At 37.9% G+C, this 21237-nt stretch overlaps 1 protein-coding gene across 3 annotated transcripts; it reads right to left on the reverse strand.

The window, feature by feature from the left end:
* Window positions 1-406: 406 nt before the first annotated feature.
* On the reverse strand, window positions 407-15136 carry LOC144445621 (uncharacterized). Of its 3 annotated transcripts, XM_078135238.1 has the most exons (11): window positions 13261-13302; window positions 12338-12472; window positions 9274-9546; window positions 8293-8496; window positions 7764-7856; window positions 5943-6036; window positions 4638-4990; window positions 3705-3908; window positions 3189-3281; window positions 2744-2837; window positions 407-1798 (listed from the first exon to the last, which is right to left on the reverse strand). In XM_078135238.1, the coding sequence occupies exons 3-11, from the start codon at window positions 9529-9531 to the stop codon at window positions 1569-1571; spliced, it is 1623 nt and encodes a 540-aa protein (XP_077991364.1). In that variant the 5' UTR covers window positions 9532-9546; window positions 12338-12472; window positions 13261-13302; the 3' UTR covers window positions 407-1568. The 3 variants fall into 3 exon arrangements, with proteins under 3 accessions (XP_077991364.1, XP_077991362.1, XP_077991363.1); XM_078135236.1 differs by lacking the exons at window positions 12338-12472; window positions 13261-13302 and adding an exon at window positions 14996-15136; XM_078135237.1 differs by lacking the exon at window positions 13261-13302 and having other exon boundaries at window positions 12338-12547.
* Between the last annotated feature and the right edge of the window lie 6101 nt (window positions 15137-21237).

Raw genomic sequence — 21237 nt, forward strand, 5'->3', positions numbered from 1 at the left:
AGAGAGAGAGAGAGAGAGAGAGAGAGAGAGAGAGAGAGAAGAGAGAGAGAGAGAGAGAGAGAGAGAGAGAGAGAGAGAGAGAGAGAGAGAGAGAGAGAGAGAGAGAGAGAGAGAGAGAGAGAGAGAGAGAGAGAGAGAGAGGAGAGAGAGAGAGAGAGAGAGAGAGAGAGAGAGAGAGAGAGAGAGAGAGAGAGAGAGAGAGAGAGAGAGAGAGAGGAGAGAGAGAGAGAGAGAGGGGGGGAGGGGGGAGAGAGGGGAGGGAGGGAGGGAGGCACGCACAGGGGCGAAGGAGGGGAGGAGGAGGGAGGGAGGGACACACATAGCTGATATTACACCCATTTACAATCATTTTTACAATATACTCAAATTGTTTTTCACATTGATTTATTAAGTGTTAAACATGAAATTACTGAACCCACAAAGGTTATGAACATAATATGAAGAAGTATCCACATACATCTTTGAAGTACAATTACATTGTCAATTTTCCTTGGTTATTTTTATGAAGAAAAGAATCAATGTTCTTTGATTCGATTCGAATTTTACTATCATATCTATTTTGTTTTTACGAAAATAAGGTCAATGTACTGCGCGATTGATAAAACACGTTCTGAATTGATGTGCAAAGACCTAAAAATGTGGTATTGTATAAAGTATGCAAATTTTCCTTGATAAAAATCCAAAATGGTGTCTGAAAAGTTCAATTTGATTAAAAATGTACTGGATGTTCTTATTTCAGGTATTAGTTGATTTAATCCAAAACGGATAAAATATATCACTTCAACACACATTCTGTTTTCTGCGTGTTGGCTCACTAAAAAGAATAATGTGTAATTGTAGTGAAAAAAAATAGAGGGGGTGATTTGAGTAAAAAAATAAACTTGTTCAGTACTGAGAAGCACTAGAGAAAAAATATGTCTCGATATTAACCCTGAACTTGCTGTAACTGGGCTAATTTTTTTACGAACAGACAACCAGTAATGTATGCAGAGAAAATATATAAAAAATACCAATATTAGAGAATGATAAACATTGTACTTGTCTATTAGAGGTTTATTCTATCAAATAACTAGTATTGTAATTAATAAAATGATGTCATAACTTTGGGGTGCTGATTATTAGATGCCGATCCAATAATCAATTTCTGTGCATATATATGTATACTGCACCATACAATGTGTATTGTCACACGAATATGGCTTACACACAGCTGATGCAAAATTATGCAGGGTGTACAATATTATGATTAAGTCATCACTTCTAACAAAACAGTTACAGATAAACGTTCCACTTACAACCAGTGCAGCTTTAAAATCTTTAAGGCTAGCTAGAATTCTGAACTGTTTGCTACACATTTTGAGCAGTCTGTGAAATTTATGTTTTGCATAATTAGTACAGTAGTACATTCATGATGTCGACTCAACTCAACTAAAGTAAACAATCTACTGGTAAGAAACATTATCATAAACTATCTTGTGTTCATTGTATTGGATTAACATGAAATGATTTTATTTTATGTAATCTAAACTAAGATAATTCTACTCATTTTAAGTAGAATCACAAATAATTTATGCGCCAAGTAGAGCCGCATAGACCATGGAGATCATCAGGCCCATATAAGGTAATAGCTGGCTTCCTCCACCAACCGTAACTCTGCACGGATTTGGGACATCCTTACTCCACCCGGTGGCAAAGATACGCGTGGGGCCACCACTCCCTTCGTCGATCTTCATAGGAATTGCAAAAACAGTAGCTCCTGTGTTAGGCAATTTATCGAGGTTGGCAACGTTTTCAAATACTTGAAAAAAGAAGGAAAATGAAAAAGACACATTTTAAAGAGAAAATCAAATCACTTATTGTTTTTTTCTCAAAGACATTCAGAGTTCATTCATTCATTCATTCATTCATTCATTCATTCATTCATTCATTCATCTAACATCGTTCTTCTAAGCCTGTCAAAAAATATTCCTTTGTTCTTTTTTTGCGACATCATATACCCCAAACGTCCAACTGATACAAGCTCCCAATAAAGAGAAATTGTACAAGAGGAACAGAGCTGTACATAATTTGTGTTGTATTAATGGTCATAAAAGACACAGAACCACGTACGTGTCGCGGTAATGCAGAGAACTCGATAATATCTGGAAGGGTAAGTCATAACAATATAAACAAGGAGAAATTGAAGCGTGCTGATAGGTTGTGAAAACCTTACAATATTGTCGATATTCAATGGGATTGTCTATTACACAGGTTCAGGTGTTGGAAGGCGGTGACAAACAAACGACACAAAACGAGGAAAATAGAGGTAAATAAAGGCATCTAGCCGTTTTTGCCACATCATGATCAGATTTTAATCAGATTGCACGCACTGCATCGTGGAACAGGAAATCGCCTTTTGTAATCAGTGATGTAGACCGCTGCGTTGTCACTATTTTTTTTGCAATCTATACCACCGCGTGGATTATCTGCCTGGAAAAATAACGTAATAGGTTCGAAATTGTATCATTTACCTATCTTCAAAAAAGAGTTATTGAACATGCTAAGAATTGAGTTTATAATCAACGATCTAAATACGAGAAAGAAATGGCTTCAATCGTAGATAGCCTAAGAAATGGCTTCAATCGTAGATAGCCTAAACTATAATTAGATTACTTAAAATGTTTGTTTTTGGATTAAATACACAAATACACAATATCATATATTAAGCACAGGATGATGTAAATATGTGATGGTTGAAACTCACGTGGAATATTTTCTGACTGTAAAGTGACATGAGTTGGAAATGTAAACGATGGCCCGTTATCCAGTGACATGGTATCAATACCTACAGACTTCACCTAAAGAGAGGTAAACAAAAACACCTCTTTAACTGCTGTAAGGAAGAGTCATTTTATGAGATTGAGTGAGTGATTGAGTGTGTGTGCGCGTGCAAGCGTCTGTCTGTCTGTCTGTCTGTCTGTCTGTCTGTCTGTCGGTCTGTCTTTCCGTCCGTCCGTCTATCTATCTATCTATCTATCTATCTATCTATCTATCTATCTATCTATCTGTCTATCTGTCTCTGTCTGTCTGTATGTCTGTCTGTCTATCTATATGCGCGCATGTATCTTATTTAGTAATGAACAAGTTAAACAAATTTGCAAAGAAAACAATGGCAGTGAAATTTGAGGCAAGAAGACAAATAAGTTTACCTTTCTCTCTAATAAAACCTTGGCTGCCTCTTCACCGATTCCAGGGTAATGGATCAGCGACATGTTTTTTGTCTCTGTACCTAAGTAGCCAAGCTGTAATAACACAAAACATAATTATTTGGTTACTGAAACACAAGCAGTAGTAGTGAGAAATAACCAGTGCAACATGTTGGCAGTGGTGGGATTAATTCCTACCATTAATTCTGAGTCTCGTGTCTATTTACCTTTCTGACAGCATTTTATCCACTGTCTTGAACTATATGGGGAGGTCGTATTTCGGAGAAAGAAACTTGAGGCCGGGTCATTGTTAAGCATATCGAAATAGGGGGATTTTTACATTTTACACAACAGCCTAAGTCTGATTTTGCGCGGCTCTCCTATTGTAATTAATGAAAGTTCCCTTTATAGAGTGTTCGGCGTTACAGACCAGTGTCATAGATAACGACTTTGAATGAAGACAAATATTGCAAACTACTCAACCACTAATTCACCAAGAGAATATATAACAGTACAAACACTATCATCCCATCGTGTGCCCCATCCAGTGTACACCATCACGATAGCACCCTCGGGGATTTTACCATACTCCTCTTCAAAAGCCTCGATGTCAGAAACCTCCAACAGGGCATCCGCATCGGCGTCAGCCTTAGCTTTCATATCAATTCGTATTGCTGGTCCGATCAATGAATCCAGCGGCACCTGATGGGTACGCCACTTTCCCTGTTAAAAAGACATCCATTTCCATTAGAGGTGCACCTGAACCAACCCTTTCATATTATAAAAACTTCGCAGACTAAAGCCTTCAACAACTATTTGACCAACTTTTTATCATACTCTAAAATCCCTAATTCTAATGTTACAATCTTATTCCTTTGATCTGACTTCTAAAACTGGTTAGGTTACACAAGAGTTATACTTTGCCCTGTGTACTTTAATCATAAGCCCTCGGCATTTACGTGTATTTTTATCACTCAAGCCTATCTACTTATTACGGCTTCAAGGTTCATGCCTCAACTATTTCACTTTTAGTGTTTAACAGAATACCCCAATTTAGTCATACATATTCAGGATGCTACAATCTAAAATTTATTTTCGAATTTTAAGTTGATATCTTATGATTTCCGGATTTTCTCGGAGTCTATTAACAGCAGACGGTACAATCTCAGGATGACAAGAGACGAGGGATGAAGTGGGGGGGGGGGGCATCGAACTGCCGAACTTTTATAGTCGCTTTGTGATACCGCCGGTCAGTTGTAGCTATGGAATGTTCTACTCTGACGAGGGACGTCGACACGACACTCAGTGCTATTATAAAATGCTTTGGCAATGCTATTACAATATACTCGGAACTGCTTATGCACTTAAAAAGCCCTGTAAAATAAACATTACTTTTTATTACTGCATTTTGACATGTATACAGGGAATCACATCGAAATTGAAATGACTTGCCTTAGCAAAATGTGCAGGTGCGTCCATATGTGTACCACAGTGCTCAGCACTACATATATTGTTACTTTCTATGTAAATTCCATAATCCTCACTACCACGTGTTACGATGGTGAACGCAAATTCCCGATGCACTGGATGTACCAGTGTGTTGTTATTGTAAACATAGGTCATGTCAAGATACGGCGACTCCTCGCCATAAGCTTGAATGCTGCACGGATTTGGGACATCCTTACTCCAACCGGTGGCAAAGATACGCGTGGGGGCACCGCTCCCTTCATCGATCTTCATAGGAATTGCAAAAACAGTAGCTCCTGTGTTAGGCAATTTATCGAGGTTGGCAACGTTTTCGAATACTTGAAACAAAGAAGCAAAAATAAAAAAGACACATTTCAAAGAGAAAATCAAACCACTTTTTGTTTTTGTCTCAGATTAAGACATTCAGAGTTCATTCATTAATCTAACGTCGTTCTACCTGTTTAACTTTAAGTCTTTCATAAACTATTCCTTTGTTCTGTTTTTCGACATTATATACCCCCAAACGTCTAAGTGATACAAGCTCCTAATAAAGATAAATTGTAGAAGAGGAACAGAGCTGTACATAATTTGTGTCGTATTTATGGTTATAAAAGATACAGAACCACGTACGTGTCGTGGTAATGCAGGGAACTCGATACTATCTGGAATAGGGTAAGTCATAACAATATAAACAAGTTTAAATTAACGATTCCAAAATGTATCATGTGTCTCCTCATATAACCCCATGTATCATTTACGCGTAGGGGGACTTGCACGCGCTACTCAGGGGATGTTCGTCACCTGACCATACCCTGGGTTTATCAGTAATTTTTTTTTTACTATAAAACCACTCACAATTAAACAGATCAACATGTCTTTGTATCATTTTCACTATGCAAGTATTATTTCAAATGAAATAAAGATAAACCAATCCGAAAGGTCATTAACATATGCAGCGCGTCGTCTCACGCAATGCATCTTGGAACCAGAAATCGCCTTTTGTAATCAGTGACGTAGACTGCTGTGTAAATTGAAACAATCGCTTTAACTATTTTTCAAATCTATACCACCGCGTGGCTTATCTGCCTGGAAAAATAACATAATTGGTTATGAGAAATTGTGTCATTTACCTAATTATCTTCAAAAAAGATTTACTGAACATGCTATGAATGGAGTTTATAATCAATGATCTAAATACGAGAAAGAATGGAAAGACTTCATCAAAATACACTATATCATATATTAAACACAGGATGATGTAAATGTGAGATAGTTAACGTTGAAACTCACGTGGAATATTTTCTGACAATAAAGTGATATGAGTTGGAAATGTATGTGATGGCCCGTTATCCAGTGAAATGGTATCAATACCTACTGACTTCACCTAAAGAGAGGTAAACAAAAACCCATCTTTAACTGCTGTAAGGAAGAGTCATTTTATGAGAGTGTGAGTGAGTGAGTGAGTGAGTGAGTGAGTGAGTGAGTGAGTGTGAAAAATATACATTATCTCTGCCTAGCAACAAGACCACGCCCACAGCAATAACCAAATGGTGTTGCATATTGCCAAGGTAACAACAGGAATTGGTTGGTAAATGAACAAACATTCCAAGAAAAATGTGCAAAATATGTTTTACAAGACCACGCTCATAGCAACAGTCAAATGCCTGTATAATAAATAATGATTTAATTTCTGTAACAAAAAAGGCGCACTACACTGCGTCTCAGTGCTCTTTACAACACTAATATCATGGAGAAAAACTTGAAGTGGTCTTCGATTATAAATATCTTGGAATTTTACTGTCATTTAGACTGAAATGGGCTGAAGCAAGTAAACTGCTGGCACAACAGGCTGAAAGGTGCTTTTTGCTACAAATGAGAAAATTGGGGGAAATCAAGCCATTGCCTTACAACGTTTTTTTCCAAAATATTTGATTCTATGATTTTACCAATTTTAATTTATGGTTCTGAGGTTTGGGGATTTCAATCCTACGTATTACTTGAACGAGTTCAGTACCTTGCATGTTTAATGTTTTTGGGAGTCTCTACCTGTGCACCAAATAGTGCCATTCTGGGAGAATGCGGCAGATACCCTATTTTCCTACATACTGCAAAAAAGTGTATTAAGTATTGGGCCAAGTTAATTACTATGTCAAACTACAGGTACCCCAGAAAGTTGCACTTGGGTGACTGAAGTTAAAAATTTATTGTTTTTGTGTAACTTGCAAGATGCCTGGCAAGTACAGGAAATATGTGATGTACACAATTTTGTTGATGCTTTTGATATTAAATTTAGATCATATTTATTAAGTGTATGGTGTACTGACATTACACACAAGGTAAATTAGATACATAGATTTTAAGTCCTTGCTTCAAACAGAAAAAAATACTTGACAATAGTAAGAATTGCTAGTCATAGGACAATGCTAGCACGTTTTAGATGTTCGTCTCATTGTTTGTATATCGAGACAGGAAGAAGACAAGGTATTGATAAAGCTGACCGTATTTGTGTACTTTGCGTATCAAACGAAATCAAGGACGAATACCATTTCATATTGACATGTGAATTCTTTGTAAACCTTAGGTCAAAATACACCCGTAATATTTTTATCAGCCCCCATCCTTTGAGAAGTTTACTCAACTGATATCATCTGATCAATCAAGTGAATTACAGAGACTAGCAGCCTTTATTTATCACGCTTTAAAAATCAGGTCAGAAACAAATACTTTAATGGAACTGTAGCATATTTTTTGGGTTATGTACGTTTGTAAATGTATTTTGTGCGTATGGCTTTTGAGAGCGATAAAGTACTTACATGGATATGGTTATAACAAATTACGTGGTTAAAAATGAAAGAAAAACAAAGCAAAACATTACAGAATAAACAAGCTGATTCCATTGAAGCCGTCATTGAAACCATAATTTGTTGTAGTATTAATTGTATCTTTTCTCAATTTATCAGACTGATGAAGTGTGCACTTAGGAGACCCAGTGAAATAAATCTATTTATATATCCGCGCATGAAACTTATTTAGTAAATTAATGAACATCTAACAAATTTACAATGGCAACAATGGCAGTGAAATTTGAGGCAATAACATATATAACTTTACCTTTCTCTCTAATAAAACCTTGGCTGCCTCTCCACCGATTCCAGGGTAATGGAGCAGCGACATGTTTTTTGTCTCTGTACCTAAGTAGCCAAGCTGTAATAACACAAAACATAATTATTAGGTTACTGAAACACAAGCAGTAGTAGTGAGAAATAACCATTGAATGCAACATGGTGGCAGTGATTTGATTAATTCCTACCATTAATGCTGAGTCTCGTGTCTATTTACCTTTCTGACAGCATTTTATCCCCTGTATTGAACTATATGGGGGAGGTCGTGTTTCGGAGAAAGAAACTTGAGGCCGGGTCATTGTTTAGCATATCGAAATCGGGGGGGGGAGGGGATTTTTACATTTTACACAACAGCCCAAGTCTGATTTTGCACGGCCCTCCCTTTGTAATTAATGAAAGTTCCCTTTATAGCGTTTTCGGCGTTACAGACCAGTGTCATAGATAACGACCTTGAATGAAGACAAATATTGCAAACTACTCAACCACTTCGCCAAGAGACTATATATAACAGTACAAACCCTATCATCCCATCGAGTGCCCCATCCAGTGTACACCATCACGATAGCACCCTCGGGGATTTTACCATACTCCTCTTCAAAAGCCTCGATGTCAGAAACCTCCAACAGGGCATCCGCATCGGCGTCAGCCTTAGATTTCATATCAATTCGTATTGCTGGTCCGATCAATGAATCCAGCGGCACCTGATGGGTACGCCACTTTCCCTGTTAAAGAGACATTCATTTCCATTAGAGGTGCACCTGAACCAAACCTTTCATGTGATAACAACTTCGCAGACTAAAGCCTTCAACAACTATTTGACCAACTTTTTATCATACTCTAAAATCCCTTACACCTAATGTTACAATCTTATTCCTTTGATCTGACTTCTAAAACTGGTTAGGTTACACAAGAATTATACTTGGCCCAGTGTACTTTAATCTTAAGCCCTCGGCATTTACATATATTTTATCGCTCAAACATTTCTAGTAATTACGGCTTCAAGGTTCATACCTCAACTATTTCACTTTTAATGTTTAACAGAATAACCTAATTTAGTCATACATATTCGGGATGTTACAATGAAATATTAATTTTCGAATTTTAGGTTAAGTTTCCTATAATGATCAGTGAGGCTATTAAAACCCGTCGGTACAATATCACTATCAAACGAGACGGGGGGTGGGGGTGGAGGGGAGGGGGCATCGAACTACCGAACATTTATAGTCGGTTTGTCATACTGCCGGCCAGTTGTAGCAATGGAATGTTCTACTCTGACGAGGGACGTCGACGTCGACCAAGACTCTCAGTGCTATTATAAAATGTTTGGCTATGCTATTACAAAAGATTCGGAACTGCTTATGCGCATGCGTTATAAACTGTGTAATTTCGATATAAAAACACTTAGAAAATATGGAAAAGCCCTATACACTAAAAATTAATTTTTATTACTTCATTTTGACATGTATACAGGGAATCACAGCGAAATTGAAATAACTTGCCTTAGCAAAATGGGCAGGTGCATCCATATGTGTACCACAGTGCTCAGCAGTACAGTAATTGTTACTTTCTAAGTAAATTCCAATAGCCTCACTACCACGTGAGGCTATGGTGAGCTCAAATTCCCGATGCACTGGATGTACCAGTGTGTTCTCGTTGTAACTATAGGTCATGTCAAGATACGGCGACTCCTCGCCATGAGCAGCCAATGCCATACAGGCAAAGGTGAACAACACTGGCAGAAGAGACAAACTGTTCATTGTTTCACGGGATATCTGAAAAAAAGTAAATACAGCGCTTTGTTATTACTGTTCACTCTCTTTGTTTGATACAGTCCAGCAGAAACCAATACAACAATAAAAACTTATCATTCTATCTTATTATCGTACATTTTAGTATCAATGTGATTAAATGAGAGAGAGAGAGAGAGAGAGAGAGAGAGAGAGAGAGAGAGAGAGAGAGAGAGAGAGAGAGAGAGAGAGAGAGAGAGAGAGAGAGAGAGAGAGAGAGAGAGAGAGAGAGAGAGAGAGAGAGAGAGAGAGAGAGAGAGAGAGAGAGAGAGAGAGAGAGAGAGAGAGAGAGAGAGCACTAACCTGCAATGCATTGTAACGTTGACAATTCATGCATTCAGGATGGAATATGGTATAAACAGATGCGTACACACACTTTTGACCAGGGGGCAACGGACCGGGAGAGGGGCAAAATGACGGGGTGGGCCGGGGGTTCAACATGCCTGCTTCCACATACATATATGTGACATTCAGATCGAACGTGGCACGTTTGAAATATATATATATATATATATATATATATATATATATATATATATATATATATATATATATATATATATATATATTATATATATATATATATTATATATATATATATATATATATATATATATATATATATATATATATATATATATATATATTTGGTAGTACTGGAATAGTTTTGGTAGTACTGGAACTCTTTCTTGGTTGTAACTCGGAGTTTCACGTATTGTGCGATCATCAGACAACATACATATAATATATATATATATATATATATATATATATATATATATATATATATATATATATATATATATATATATATATATATATATATATATATATTGCATGCTCTGCAAAGTGAACGATGTGTGTGGCTGTCACCCAGGCCAGTCAATCTGTGAGCGTGTGTACCTTACTGCCAAAACCGGCGATCTGTTTTACCAGCCTTTGAGGCGGCGCGGCCGAACGCGCACTCGTCAATGAGTGTCATCTAACTTCTTCTCAAACGATAGCGAGTGTCGGAGTGTCTGCTGATCGGCGCCTGTTACAAGCACAACGTGAAATGTCTGAGATTTTTATAACATCAATTTGAGGAGTATTTCTATGAAAAATAAGCACTGGTTACCTTTGATAAATAGTTGCCTAAGTACACTGAATCCACAGAACTTTAACGATGTCTAAATCGCGAGCAAGCGTGAAACTAAGATGACGCGGGGAACGGTTATTTACCTGTACTTTCTAGGGAAATAGATACCTTAATCCCTCCCAGTCAGTTTGGAAGTTCTTTGCAGATTCCTTTGCCAGAAGGTATGGAGGTTTTCATTTGCTCTTGTATTGCAATTTTGACGTAACCAAGTTATTACTTCCGAATTTCTATAAAGATTTGTTAAGATCTTGGTTATTGGTTCGAAATGATTTGGAACAGTCCTTGCATAATGATTTCCTTTGGAATAACAAATATTTTCAAATTGGTGGTAAGGAAGTATTCAATAGGAATATGATACAAGCTGTCATCTGGTACCCCGGGGATCTTCTCGAAGCTACAAATAGAACTATTCCTTTCGAGGTGTGGGTAAATCGAGGTGTTTATTGCAGGTACTTCTGTGTTTGGGCGGTGCTAGTAAATTTAATAAAAGGTGGCAAAATGCAAGCCGTTTGTGGAAAAAACATTTCGCATTCCTAACTCTTGAGTTCCTCTTCAAAAATAATCTATCAGTTTGTACTTAGCTCTAAACACATTACTTTCAAGAAACCTCGGATCTCTCAATATACCATAAATAATAGAGAGAATACTGACTCAGAGTGGATGGATATTCATCTTCGACCACACATTTTATCAATGGACACCAAATCTAAGATCTTTCAACACAACGTTTTACAAAATTATCTGGCTTTTAATTATTGGCTAAAGAAATGGGATATTACAAATAGTGAAACCTGCTCTTTTTGCTCAAATTACAGTGAAACTACTCTTCACCTATTTTGTGAATGTGAGACAGTATTAGCCGGTTTTTGGGTACACTTTAAGACATGATGGAACACGTTAACAAATTAGGTGGTTTCTTTATATAGGAATAGGGGATGACATCATTGTTAACGAATAGGAATTGAGAAAAGTAACATTACCTGTACGTATGCAATAATCATATAAGGCTTAACATACTGCCTTGTGATTGCAAAGTTTTTGCAGATATCAGTATTGTTTTGTAGAATTTCATTTCTTGTAAGGATTTTTACATGTGTTACTCGATCTACACATACAGGGCAAGGTAAATCACAGCATTTCATTTTCATGGAGAGGTACCACCGAATATTTGGTTCACTTGCACATTCTGAGGGGTAAGACTTACCTTACGCTACACACAACAGTCAGTAACATTACAACTCAAGATTACTGTTCATGTTCCCTAAGAAAAAATTAGTTAGATGACTCGGAAACAGACTTCCCACATACATCTCATTACAAATACACATGTATAAACAGCGCGACACCCCTGCCAACAAATAGGCACTGTATGTACACACACGTAGCACTTGTAACTTTGAATCGATACACTTGTATGTGTCAAAAATGAGGTGACTTTCAATAGCTTGTTTGGTCCAGGGACGACGTATGTCTTTGTATCAGTAGGGGTCGGATGAATTGTTTGATAGATTTAGGTCAGAGTTTTCCGAACATATCACACACACACACACACACTAGTAGTTGTTAAGGTCGTGAGGTCAGGGACATCAAGGCCTTTAGAAAGAAAATGAAATACGATGCCAAAGTTGAGTTACTTACTTCGTTTGCATTTCCCTAAGGATTTAGTCTCTTCTTCCTTTGCTTTCCATATGCAGATGACATAATTGAATTCGGTCTCCCAAGCGTACAGTCTATGAACTATACTAGTGGTGACGCAAATCTCCCATCAGTATTCTAATAGACGCGAATCGTTTTCGACAAAAAAGCTATTATCGAAGCGTTGCACCAACATTACCTGTACGTATGCGCTAACCCTATATGAGGTATGTAATTCGCCCAAAACTGACCAAGTACGGGCAGAGTTACGAGCTCGTAAGTCTCAAGTACGAGTGACGTCTGAACTCGTAATTTCCACATACGGGTGACGTCATACTCTTGCAGTTGGCCTAATTTTCGATGAGTACGCAGAGGACTCACGCTTGTCGTATTCTGCGAGTACGTGGCGAATATCCGAATTGATCGGTCATCCGAACTGACTACGTGTCCCCCGAAAAAATGAGATGCAACGCAACCATTGATGATTGACTGTGATACCGAAAAGATGATTGTCGGTCAGAAGTGAAAGGCGTTCCGTTTCTTTTTCCATGGCCCAATAAAGATTTTCAAAGGTGTAAAACCTTTTCAGCTTCGGCCTACCTATAAATCTGCGATGTCTAGGAAGGAATCTTCACTCGATCGTGAAACTTAAGATAAAGTCGAAAACGATGTCCCGTGTGAACCAGTACCATTGCACGGCGAAGCGGCAGCTATGCTTTCTCCATGTTTGTTATGGCTAGAGTCGCAGCCTGATTGTGAACCTACCCAGTTGTTATTGCTCCGTAGTTTACACAGAAATGCAGCAGACAGCCGTGCAATGAAACAGGAACCCATGACGTCACTCGTACTTGAGACTTGCGAGCTCGTAACTCTGCCCGTACTTGGTCAGTTTTGGGCCAATTACTTACATGGAGGGTAAGACGTACCTTACGCTATACAAAGAGGCCACGCTACAGTCAGTCACATTACAACAGTTTAATACTCAAGATTACTTTTCTCAATTCATATTCGTTAAAAATGATGTCATCTCCTATTCCTATATAAAGAAACCACCTCATTGGCAGACGTTGTTCGTCTCATCACATTGTTAGCATATCTATTCTAGTGCACTGGAAAGCGATTGAATATGTTCAAAATAAATTTCTACGTGATATTTTGGGTCTTAACATACATTCTCCAAATAGTGTTTCCTTAGCAGAAACTGGTCGTTTACGTTAAGTTGTTTCCAGACAAAGCAAGATTATCAAATACTGGTCCAGGTTGTTAAACTTCAAACCAGAGAGTATTTTGTCTGTATGTTACATAAATATCAATATAGCAAAGCTGAAAATAATTCGAACTGATTGTCCTGGATGTTAAGCACTTGTTTAGTCGTGGTTTTGGGGATGTGTGGCTGATGCAAGGTGTTGCAAATTAAGCATATTTCATTTAAATATGCAAAGATGTAAGGATATCAATGCACACGTAATTCATGACGAATAAACTGAAATTTCAATATTGGATATGTACTGTAATTTAGAAAAAAATACTGAACTTTGAATTTTACGTAGACAACAGAGACGAGCGAATGATTTCGTTGTACACTTTGTTATGTATGTCGCCCCATCAGCTACAACTTGAACACCGTAAATGGCAAATATTCAAACCCCTTGTTGTGAACGACTGTGCCTTGTTTGCAAAAGGAAACATGTAGAAGATGAAACCACGTTTGTTTAATATGTCCAGTGTACATTGACAAAAAGGATAAAGTATATTCCAAACTATTGTTTTTGACTTACCCGTTCTCTATAAGTTTTACTTGTTGATAACAACCAAAAATATGAACATTTAATAACTCAACTTAAATTCATGAATCTCCCAAGAAATCCAGTGAGGGTCATCCCTCGAGGGTTCAGTGTTAATACCGGAGTGACCGGAGAAAACCTGCGTTGTTCAGTAGAGTCAAACTGAACGACACTCTTATTACTTACAGCGTGGTAAATTTAATCAAACCCTGAATGGGTTTGAACCCCGGCTGTAGTGACAAGAAAGCCAGCCACAGTGTGTGTACAGGGAATGCCAACAGCAGAGTCTTGTCAACATCTGCCCAAAATATCAAGACATGTTTACAGTTTACTGACCATTCAATCCAAGTAGGGTACAAGGTGGCCAGAAGTACGAAATTAGGCAAAGAAACCCCACAAATATAGATGTCATCAGTTATTACAGTGGTGGAACGTCGACCCCTGTCACGCTATGTCTACAGTTTTTGCGCCATGTGTAAACGTGCCGCAAATCTTAAACTGCAAATGTCAGAAAGATGAATGGTTTAAAGGGTCACCCAATTCAATCTTCAGAATACTGACTATAGAAAAATATAATGCTGGTTTAGTTGAGTATTGTGAAGCCATTATATGAATACTGGAGTAATTATACTGATGGTACAATTTCCCAACGTATAAACTGTGTGCCACAGAATCCACAGTTGTGCTGAGGGAACTAAGAAGGGTGTGGTGTACGTAACGACTACTAATGCTCCTTACCTGGATTTCGATACACGTTCGTCAGGGTTCGGGAACTGGAGCCATCCGCCAAAAACACATCAAAGAACTATCTGAGATCAAAAGTTGATAACAAATAATCGTATACTTGCAGATAAATAAAATGTATCCCCTTGCTTACCTAACGTGACGCACTTGTAGTTCGTCTTGTGAGCTGATGCTATGTCTGTGAGAATCGAAATCGTCGCACTCTCTGATGTAAACCCTTCGGTCGACTGAACCTCAAAACCTTCGGAGAGTTCAATAATTGCAGGGGGTGTTGGTCCACAGTTAGATAGATAGACCATGGAAGTATAACCCACGTGGGTTATACTTCCATGGATAGACAGACATACAGTCATGTTCAGTCATCACACACAAACATACAGGCAGACAAACAGGGAGAACACAAACTCATTAAAGGTAAACATGTAACCCTACCACAATTTGTAATATGAAGACAGCTCAGGAGATCCATACTGTTAAACGTAACGCTCCCCTTCTTTGCCATTCATGATTACCGAAGGCTCCCCAAGAAAACATGAGTGGACTCCATAATTGAAAACCATATGCTACAAATAGCAGCCTGATTAAATAACAAAAGGTTAGGGATGCACTAATGTATCGAGGTAGGCATGGATTGTTAATATAGTGTGTGGAAAACGTCTTGGTTCTTATGACCAATTGAAAATGAAAGAAACAAAGAAACAAACAAACAAACAAACAAAAAACAAACAAACAAACAAACAAAGAACCACAGTAAGAAAATCAGTAGAGCCTTTGAGACACAAATGAAGACGCTAGTGCTGCTATGAGTCAATCTTGATATAAACTGAATGACACAAGCCGAGTCAATTACAAGTTATTTGACTGGAGTGAAAATAATATACTTACTACAGTACAAATATCATGAAATGCATTAGGAACTTGTGAGACAGTCCGAATAAATGTGAAATCCGACGTTTCGAATAAAAAAATACTTTTTCAAGGTATTTATAGGCAAGACATATTAGGTAAACACCTGAATATATCTGAATGTTATGGAACTGAACGACAACCGCGCATGATTAACGGTTATACGTGTGAATATTCGCACGCACACATACAGATATGGTAATACCTTACACACTTTACTGGGGACACATAGGTTTTGTTTATGAAGTAATTGGATTTGAGATCCTTATTAATGTTGACCAATCCCCATTGAGTGACACAACAGCAATACACACTTGTACTAAGACACACACAGAGCAACTGAAGTGTTGGTGAACAAGCCACCCGACTTATTCAATGTCTACATTCTAAAAGTAATGTAACAAGTTGAACATAAATGTAACATACATGTTTTACAACATCAAGGAACACAATTGAACCCTCATCACGGAGGTACCTAATTGCATCGTGACCACACTGTACATCCACCTCTGCCAACTGTACTAGTCACCACCAACTGTACCTCCTCACAGGCCTTGAATTTACATTTCTTTAAAAAAAGTCAGTTGTCGAGGGAAATGTAAATTTGTGGTGGAGCGAGGATGTTAACCTCATCAGTCCAGACAATGTCAGTAGTGCATATACATGTAGTGTACAAAGCTAGCTAGTCACTGGGAGCAATGTCGGTAGTAAGCCCATTTAGTCTCTGGGAGTTCTTGCCTTCAGCTTCACCAATTATATTCAAACGTCATGTCAATTAATGGATAAAGTGACTTCACACAAATCATAGTGGGGGTGTCACATTTTATGCAATGTACCAAGTTTGTCTTTCCGAATTCCCGGCCCGCCCTTGAATGTAACGGCAACGGACCTGCTTCCACATACATGTACATCGTGTATGAGACATTCAGATCGAATTTGGTACGTTTGTGATATATGTGTGTATTGCATGCTCTGCAAAGTGAACGATGTATGTGGCTGTCATCCAAGCCAGTCAATCTCGGAGCGTGTGTACCTTAACCTCAATGCGAAGGGTTGCGTTATTGTCTTGATCATAAACAACTTGATAAATGTAACAATTGTGTCGCCGTCTAAACTGCTGCATATACCTGTAGACAGTTTACAGTACCCCCAGATTAGACTTTCCCTGGTCGGTTGGTTTGTATGAGCCCTACATAATAAGTATACAACGTGGCTATAAACTAACTAAGAAACAAAGGATTTTGAATATAGACGGGTCGCATTAAGGGACATAGTTGTCCAAACATATCACACACACTAGAACTGTTAAGGTCATGAGGTCAGCGACAACGCGACTTGACCTTAGGAAAGAAAATGAAATCTGATAGCATAGATTAACTTATTTCAGTTTCATTTTCCCAAGAGTTATAGTCTCTTCGTTCTTTGCTTTTCAAATGCAGATGTTATCACCATCATTTTGCCTAAAGTGGGTGCTAGTCCATGTAAAATAATGCCTTACTACTGAAATTATTTATTACAATTAAGAACAAAAAATGTCTGTTCCTCAGTTTGATTGACTTGCAATTGTATGACGGGGTCGCTATAATAAAATCATGTACAGTGATTGTGATTTTTAATAATTCCCATTGATTTTCCTTCCACAGTTTGCTACAAATAAACATGTTTGAAACGTATTGAAGTCTTTTCAAATTCAGTTTACACTATTTGTTGGCGCATTCAGACAATAATCTTCAGTAAATGACGTTGACAGATATAGTGGACAGAAATATTTATCACTAGACCTAACCTGACTCGATCGGGTTCGCCTTTTGACTGCACTATGTACACTTCGTGTGTGGTATATTTTAGGTGATGTTAGTCTTGAAGTTTGTAGCTTGGCCCGACCCGTACACAAAGGTGTTCGGGAGTTATCATTGAAACTCAGACCACATTGTGACATGATATTTGCATATGAATACGACAGCATAATTATAATGATCGGCAGTTTTCGGAGACGACATATGGAATTTAGACTACGACAAGTTTAAATCTCTTATAAAACATTGTGAAACTGTATTAAAAACACGGAAGGAATATTATGGGAAAATCTAATGACATTTTGAGATGGGAAACAGTGCACTGTGGAGACATCAATGTCATATTCTGAAGGGTAAACTAGTCAAATCAGAGCTGATAACTATGCAGTATATCAATTGTTAAGATTTGGCGCGAGGAGAGGAGTTGGTCACACAGGAGTGAAGACGACAATACAGTGTGGTAAGATATTGGAGTTAATGTGGTGGAGCGAGGATGTTAACCTCAGTCCAGACAACGCCAGTAGTGTACACAGCTAGCTAGTCATTGGGATCAATGTCGGTAGTAAACCCATTTAGTCTCTGGGAGTTCTTGCCTTCAGCTTCACCAATTAGATTCAAACGTCATGTGAATTAATAAATGCAGTGACATCACACAAATCATAGTGGTGGTGGTAATATTGGGAACTTGGAATCAATAACTAAACCTCTGAAATGACCAATGCAGTTGCAATGATGGGATAGTCTGTACTGTTGAATATTAAATTATAGCCCTTTCGATGGCTGCCAGCGGTTTAAAAAACCCACTGTTTGAATAGAGGCAGGGGTATATTTTAGAGAAAAGAGGTTGAGGGAGGGGAGCATTTCAAAAAACGGGGTGGGGGTGGGGGTGTCACATGTTATGCAATATACCAAGTTTGTCTTTCCCGGCCCGCCCTTAAAATCGTTGAAGGCGTCCATATATGGAAGTTATCAGAACACCACTCTTCATCAGTGAAGACAATTCAAACCAACGTCTGTATATTTAATAGGCTAGCTTATATCAACGCACACATTGAATGTGTCTACCTTAGCGGACAAAACCCCCTGGCTCTGCTGTCGAAAATGTCAAATGATACATTGAAATCAATTTCCCAAATAACACGACAGTCACAGGACAGAATATGTCTTGTGCTTCTATACTGTCTAATTGGGTTTATGATTTATATGAAGTTAAAACATGTTCGCATCGATCAGGGCAGAGTACGATCAAAATAGACGATTTCCAATGGCGTGATCACCTATTCTCATTAACATTATAATAGACATTTGACCTCCTAATTCTTTGTCTATAGCTTCACGTCGACAAAGTCATAGTGTCCTCCTGGACAGATTAAAACCTAGGAAGCAATTCCAGAGGTCACCTGTTAAATTAGGTTGGAGTTTTAACTGAAATGATTAAAATAAAAGCAAACTGCTATTTCAGAAGTGTATAAGTTGTCACATTTACTTAAAACCAGATGTGAACTGAATGCTTTCCGTAAGGATAACTGTTAATTGTATGGACATTGGAGAATGCATTGTTAAGATACAGGGCATCGTCAATGTATGCACCATAATTACATCAATTATGATGGCTGAATATAACTGCTTTGAAAACACAGGAAATGTGAGTAATATTTTCCTGGAGATTTCTGAAATGCAAGGACTAACAGAATGCTTTCTGGTCCTATTTTAACATGTCTTGGTAGTAATACTACATAAAATTTGAATCAAAATAAAAGGAGCAGTGTTATTTTATATTCATAAATAAAGGTTGCTAGGAACAAGCAACTTCAACAGAGCATATTAACTCATTTGCAGCTGCAGTGATTCTGATTCTGACTTTGTGACGCGTAAGTACGGTCTTCGTTTCCAGTCATAGACTACTCTTACTAACCTTTGACCTTTTTTCCGATAGAAACTATTCTCGTCAATTGCAAAAAATCGTAAAGATCCGAAGTGTCATTTTGCACAATGTTCGACAGTCTTCGGAGAGAGTTTAAAACAAAAGGCAAGCTTGAAAGGTGAGCGTGAGGGCGGCCCTTTTTATTTTTCTGTTTTTCACGACCGACCCTAACAGCAGCTCCGACATCAGAAAAAAACAACACTTTTTTTTAAATTTCCGACCGACCCCTGAGTTCAACATATCAAGATTAATTATAAGGTTAGAACGAACATCAAACGTTCCTCATGGCGTCCACTCCCCCCCCCCCCCCACCTTTGTTACGTCAGAACAGCATGTGTCTTTCATGGCTGAAGTCGTTGAGGTTTGAGGGACAGCTAGACGGGACAGGGCTCGAAATTAATCCCGTCGCGCGGTACATTTTGCTGCAATGTAATAACTCGGAATATTTCTATCATTTTCAAAATTATGCTTAAAATTGGTAAAAGGCGTATTGCAATCCTCAAAAAAAACATAATTTTTTTGACCAGTTTTTAGCTTTAAATCACTTGCATCATCGGGGAAATGACCGACCCCGTAATAGTAATAGGACGAATGTATTAGTACTCCTGATAAAATCATTGTTCTACGGACTTGTCAACCTTGCTAAAATGAAGGAAAGAGACCTGTTTAACAAGGAATTCAATAAAGAGGAGAGAAACTGACAGGACAGAAAGGATAGAGAGTGGAACTGAAAAAATACAGATTTCTTTCCTTGCCCCCCTTTTTTATTTCGCCCGCCCGCCCTGCCTGACTATTCCACTGGAGATGAGAAACAAACAAACAAAAGGTCACCCTAACAGTAGGAAGATGGATTGAGAGCCCCATTCACAACTTATAATACAATAGGCGTTTCTAGTCAGTCTGTTTCTATAGGGGTCTGAAAGAATACTAACACTGAGCAAAATTCTCAAAGTATAGTTTCATGCCATTCCATTTAAAATTATTTTATCATTATGAAAAATTAGAGTGTACATGTACATATATATTTATTTCATGTAACAAAACGTTTTGTACAATGAGAAGTTAGTTACATTACCATATTCTTTCTTTTCAGCTATTATTTAATATTTATAATTAGCATTCACCAAATTTAAATATCTGTGCAATTAAACCCATCAGGGATTTTCAGCTCACCAAGTCACCATATCATCCCAGTATATGCATGGTTTTACTGACTGACTGACTGACTGACTGACTGACTGACATAATCTATTCCTTACTACTTTATCAATTAATGATTTGTTTCATCGGTTTGATCAATTTGTCTTACAGATTGTTATGGTCCACTGTACTGGCTTTAGAAACTACATGTATATGTTGAATGTGTATGCATTGTAAGGGGGAGATGCATAAGAAATCAGTATTTTGACCATTTTGGAGATTATATGCTCTTTTGACATATCAAATGTTCCTTTTTCATCCAGCCCGAAAATTGAAGTTTTGCAATTCATGAAAAATCACGAAAATGGGAAGTAAACAAATACATGTGTACCCAAACGTATAAAGAAGCCCGAAGACGATTGACACAGGAATATGCAAAATATATACGGGTGTCAAATTCGCACCTACCCAGATCATTAGCACTGTGAACATAGAGTAAAAGGGGAGATATCTCCATGACGGTATATGAAGGTTACCCGATGTGAAAGAAAAGGATGTGGGTATCCCAGCAATAACTTCCTTTCCCTTCCAGTAATGAAGTTGCGGCAA

The sequence above is a fragment of the Glandiceps talaboti genome, chromosome 14 (assembly GCF_964340395.1).
Source record: "Glandiceps talaboti chromosome 14, keGlaTala1.1, whole genome shotgun sequence".
Classification (NCBI taxonomy): Eukaryota; Metazoa; Hemichordata; class Enteropneusta; family Spengelidae; genus Glandiceps; species Glandiceps talaboti.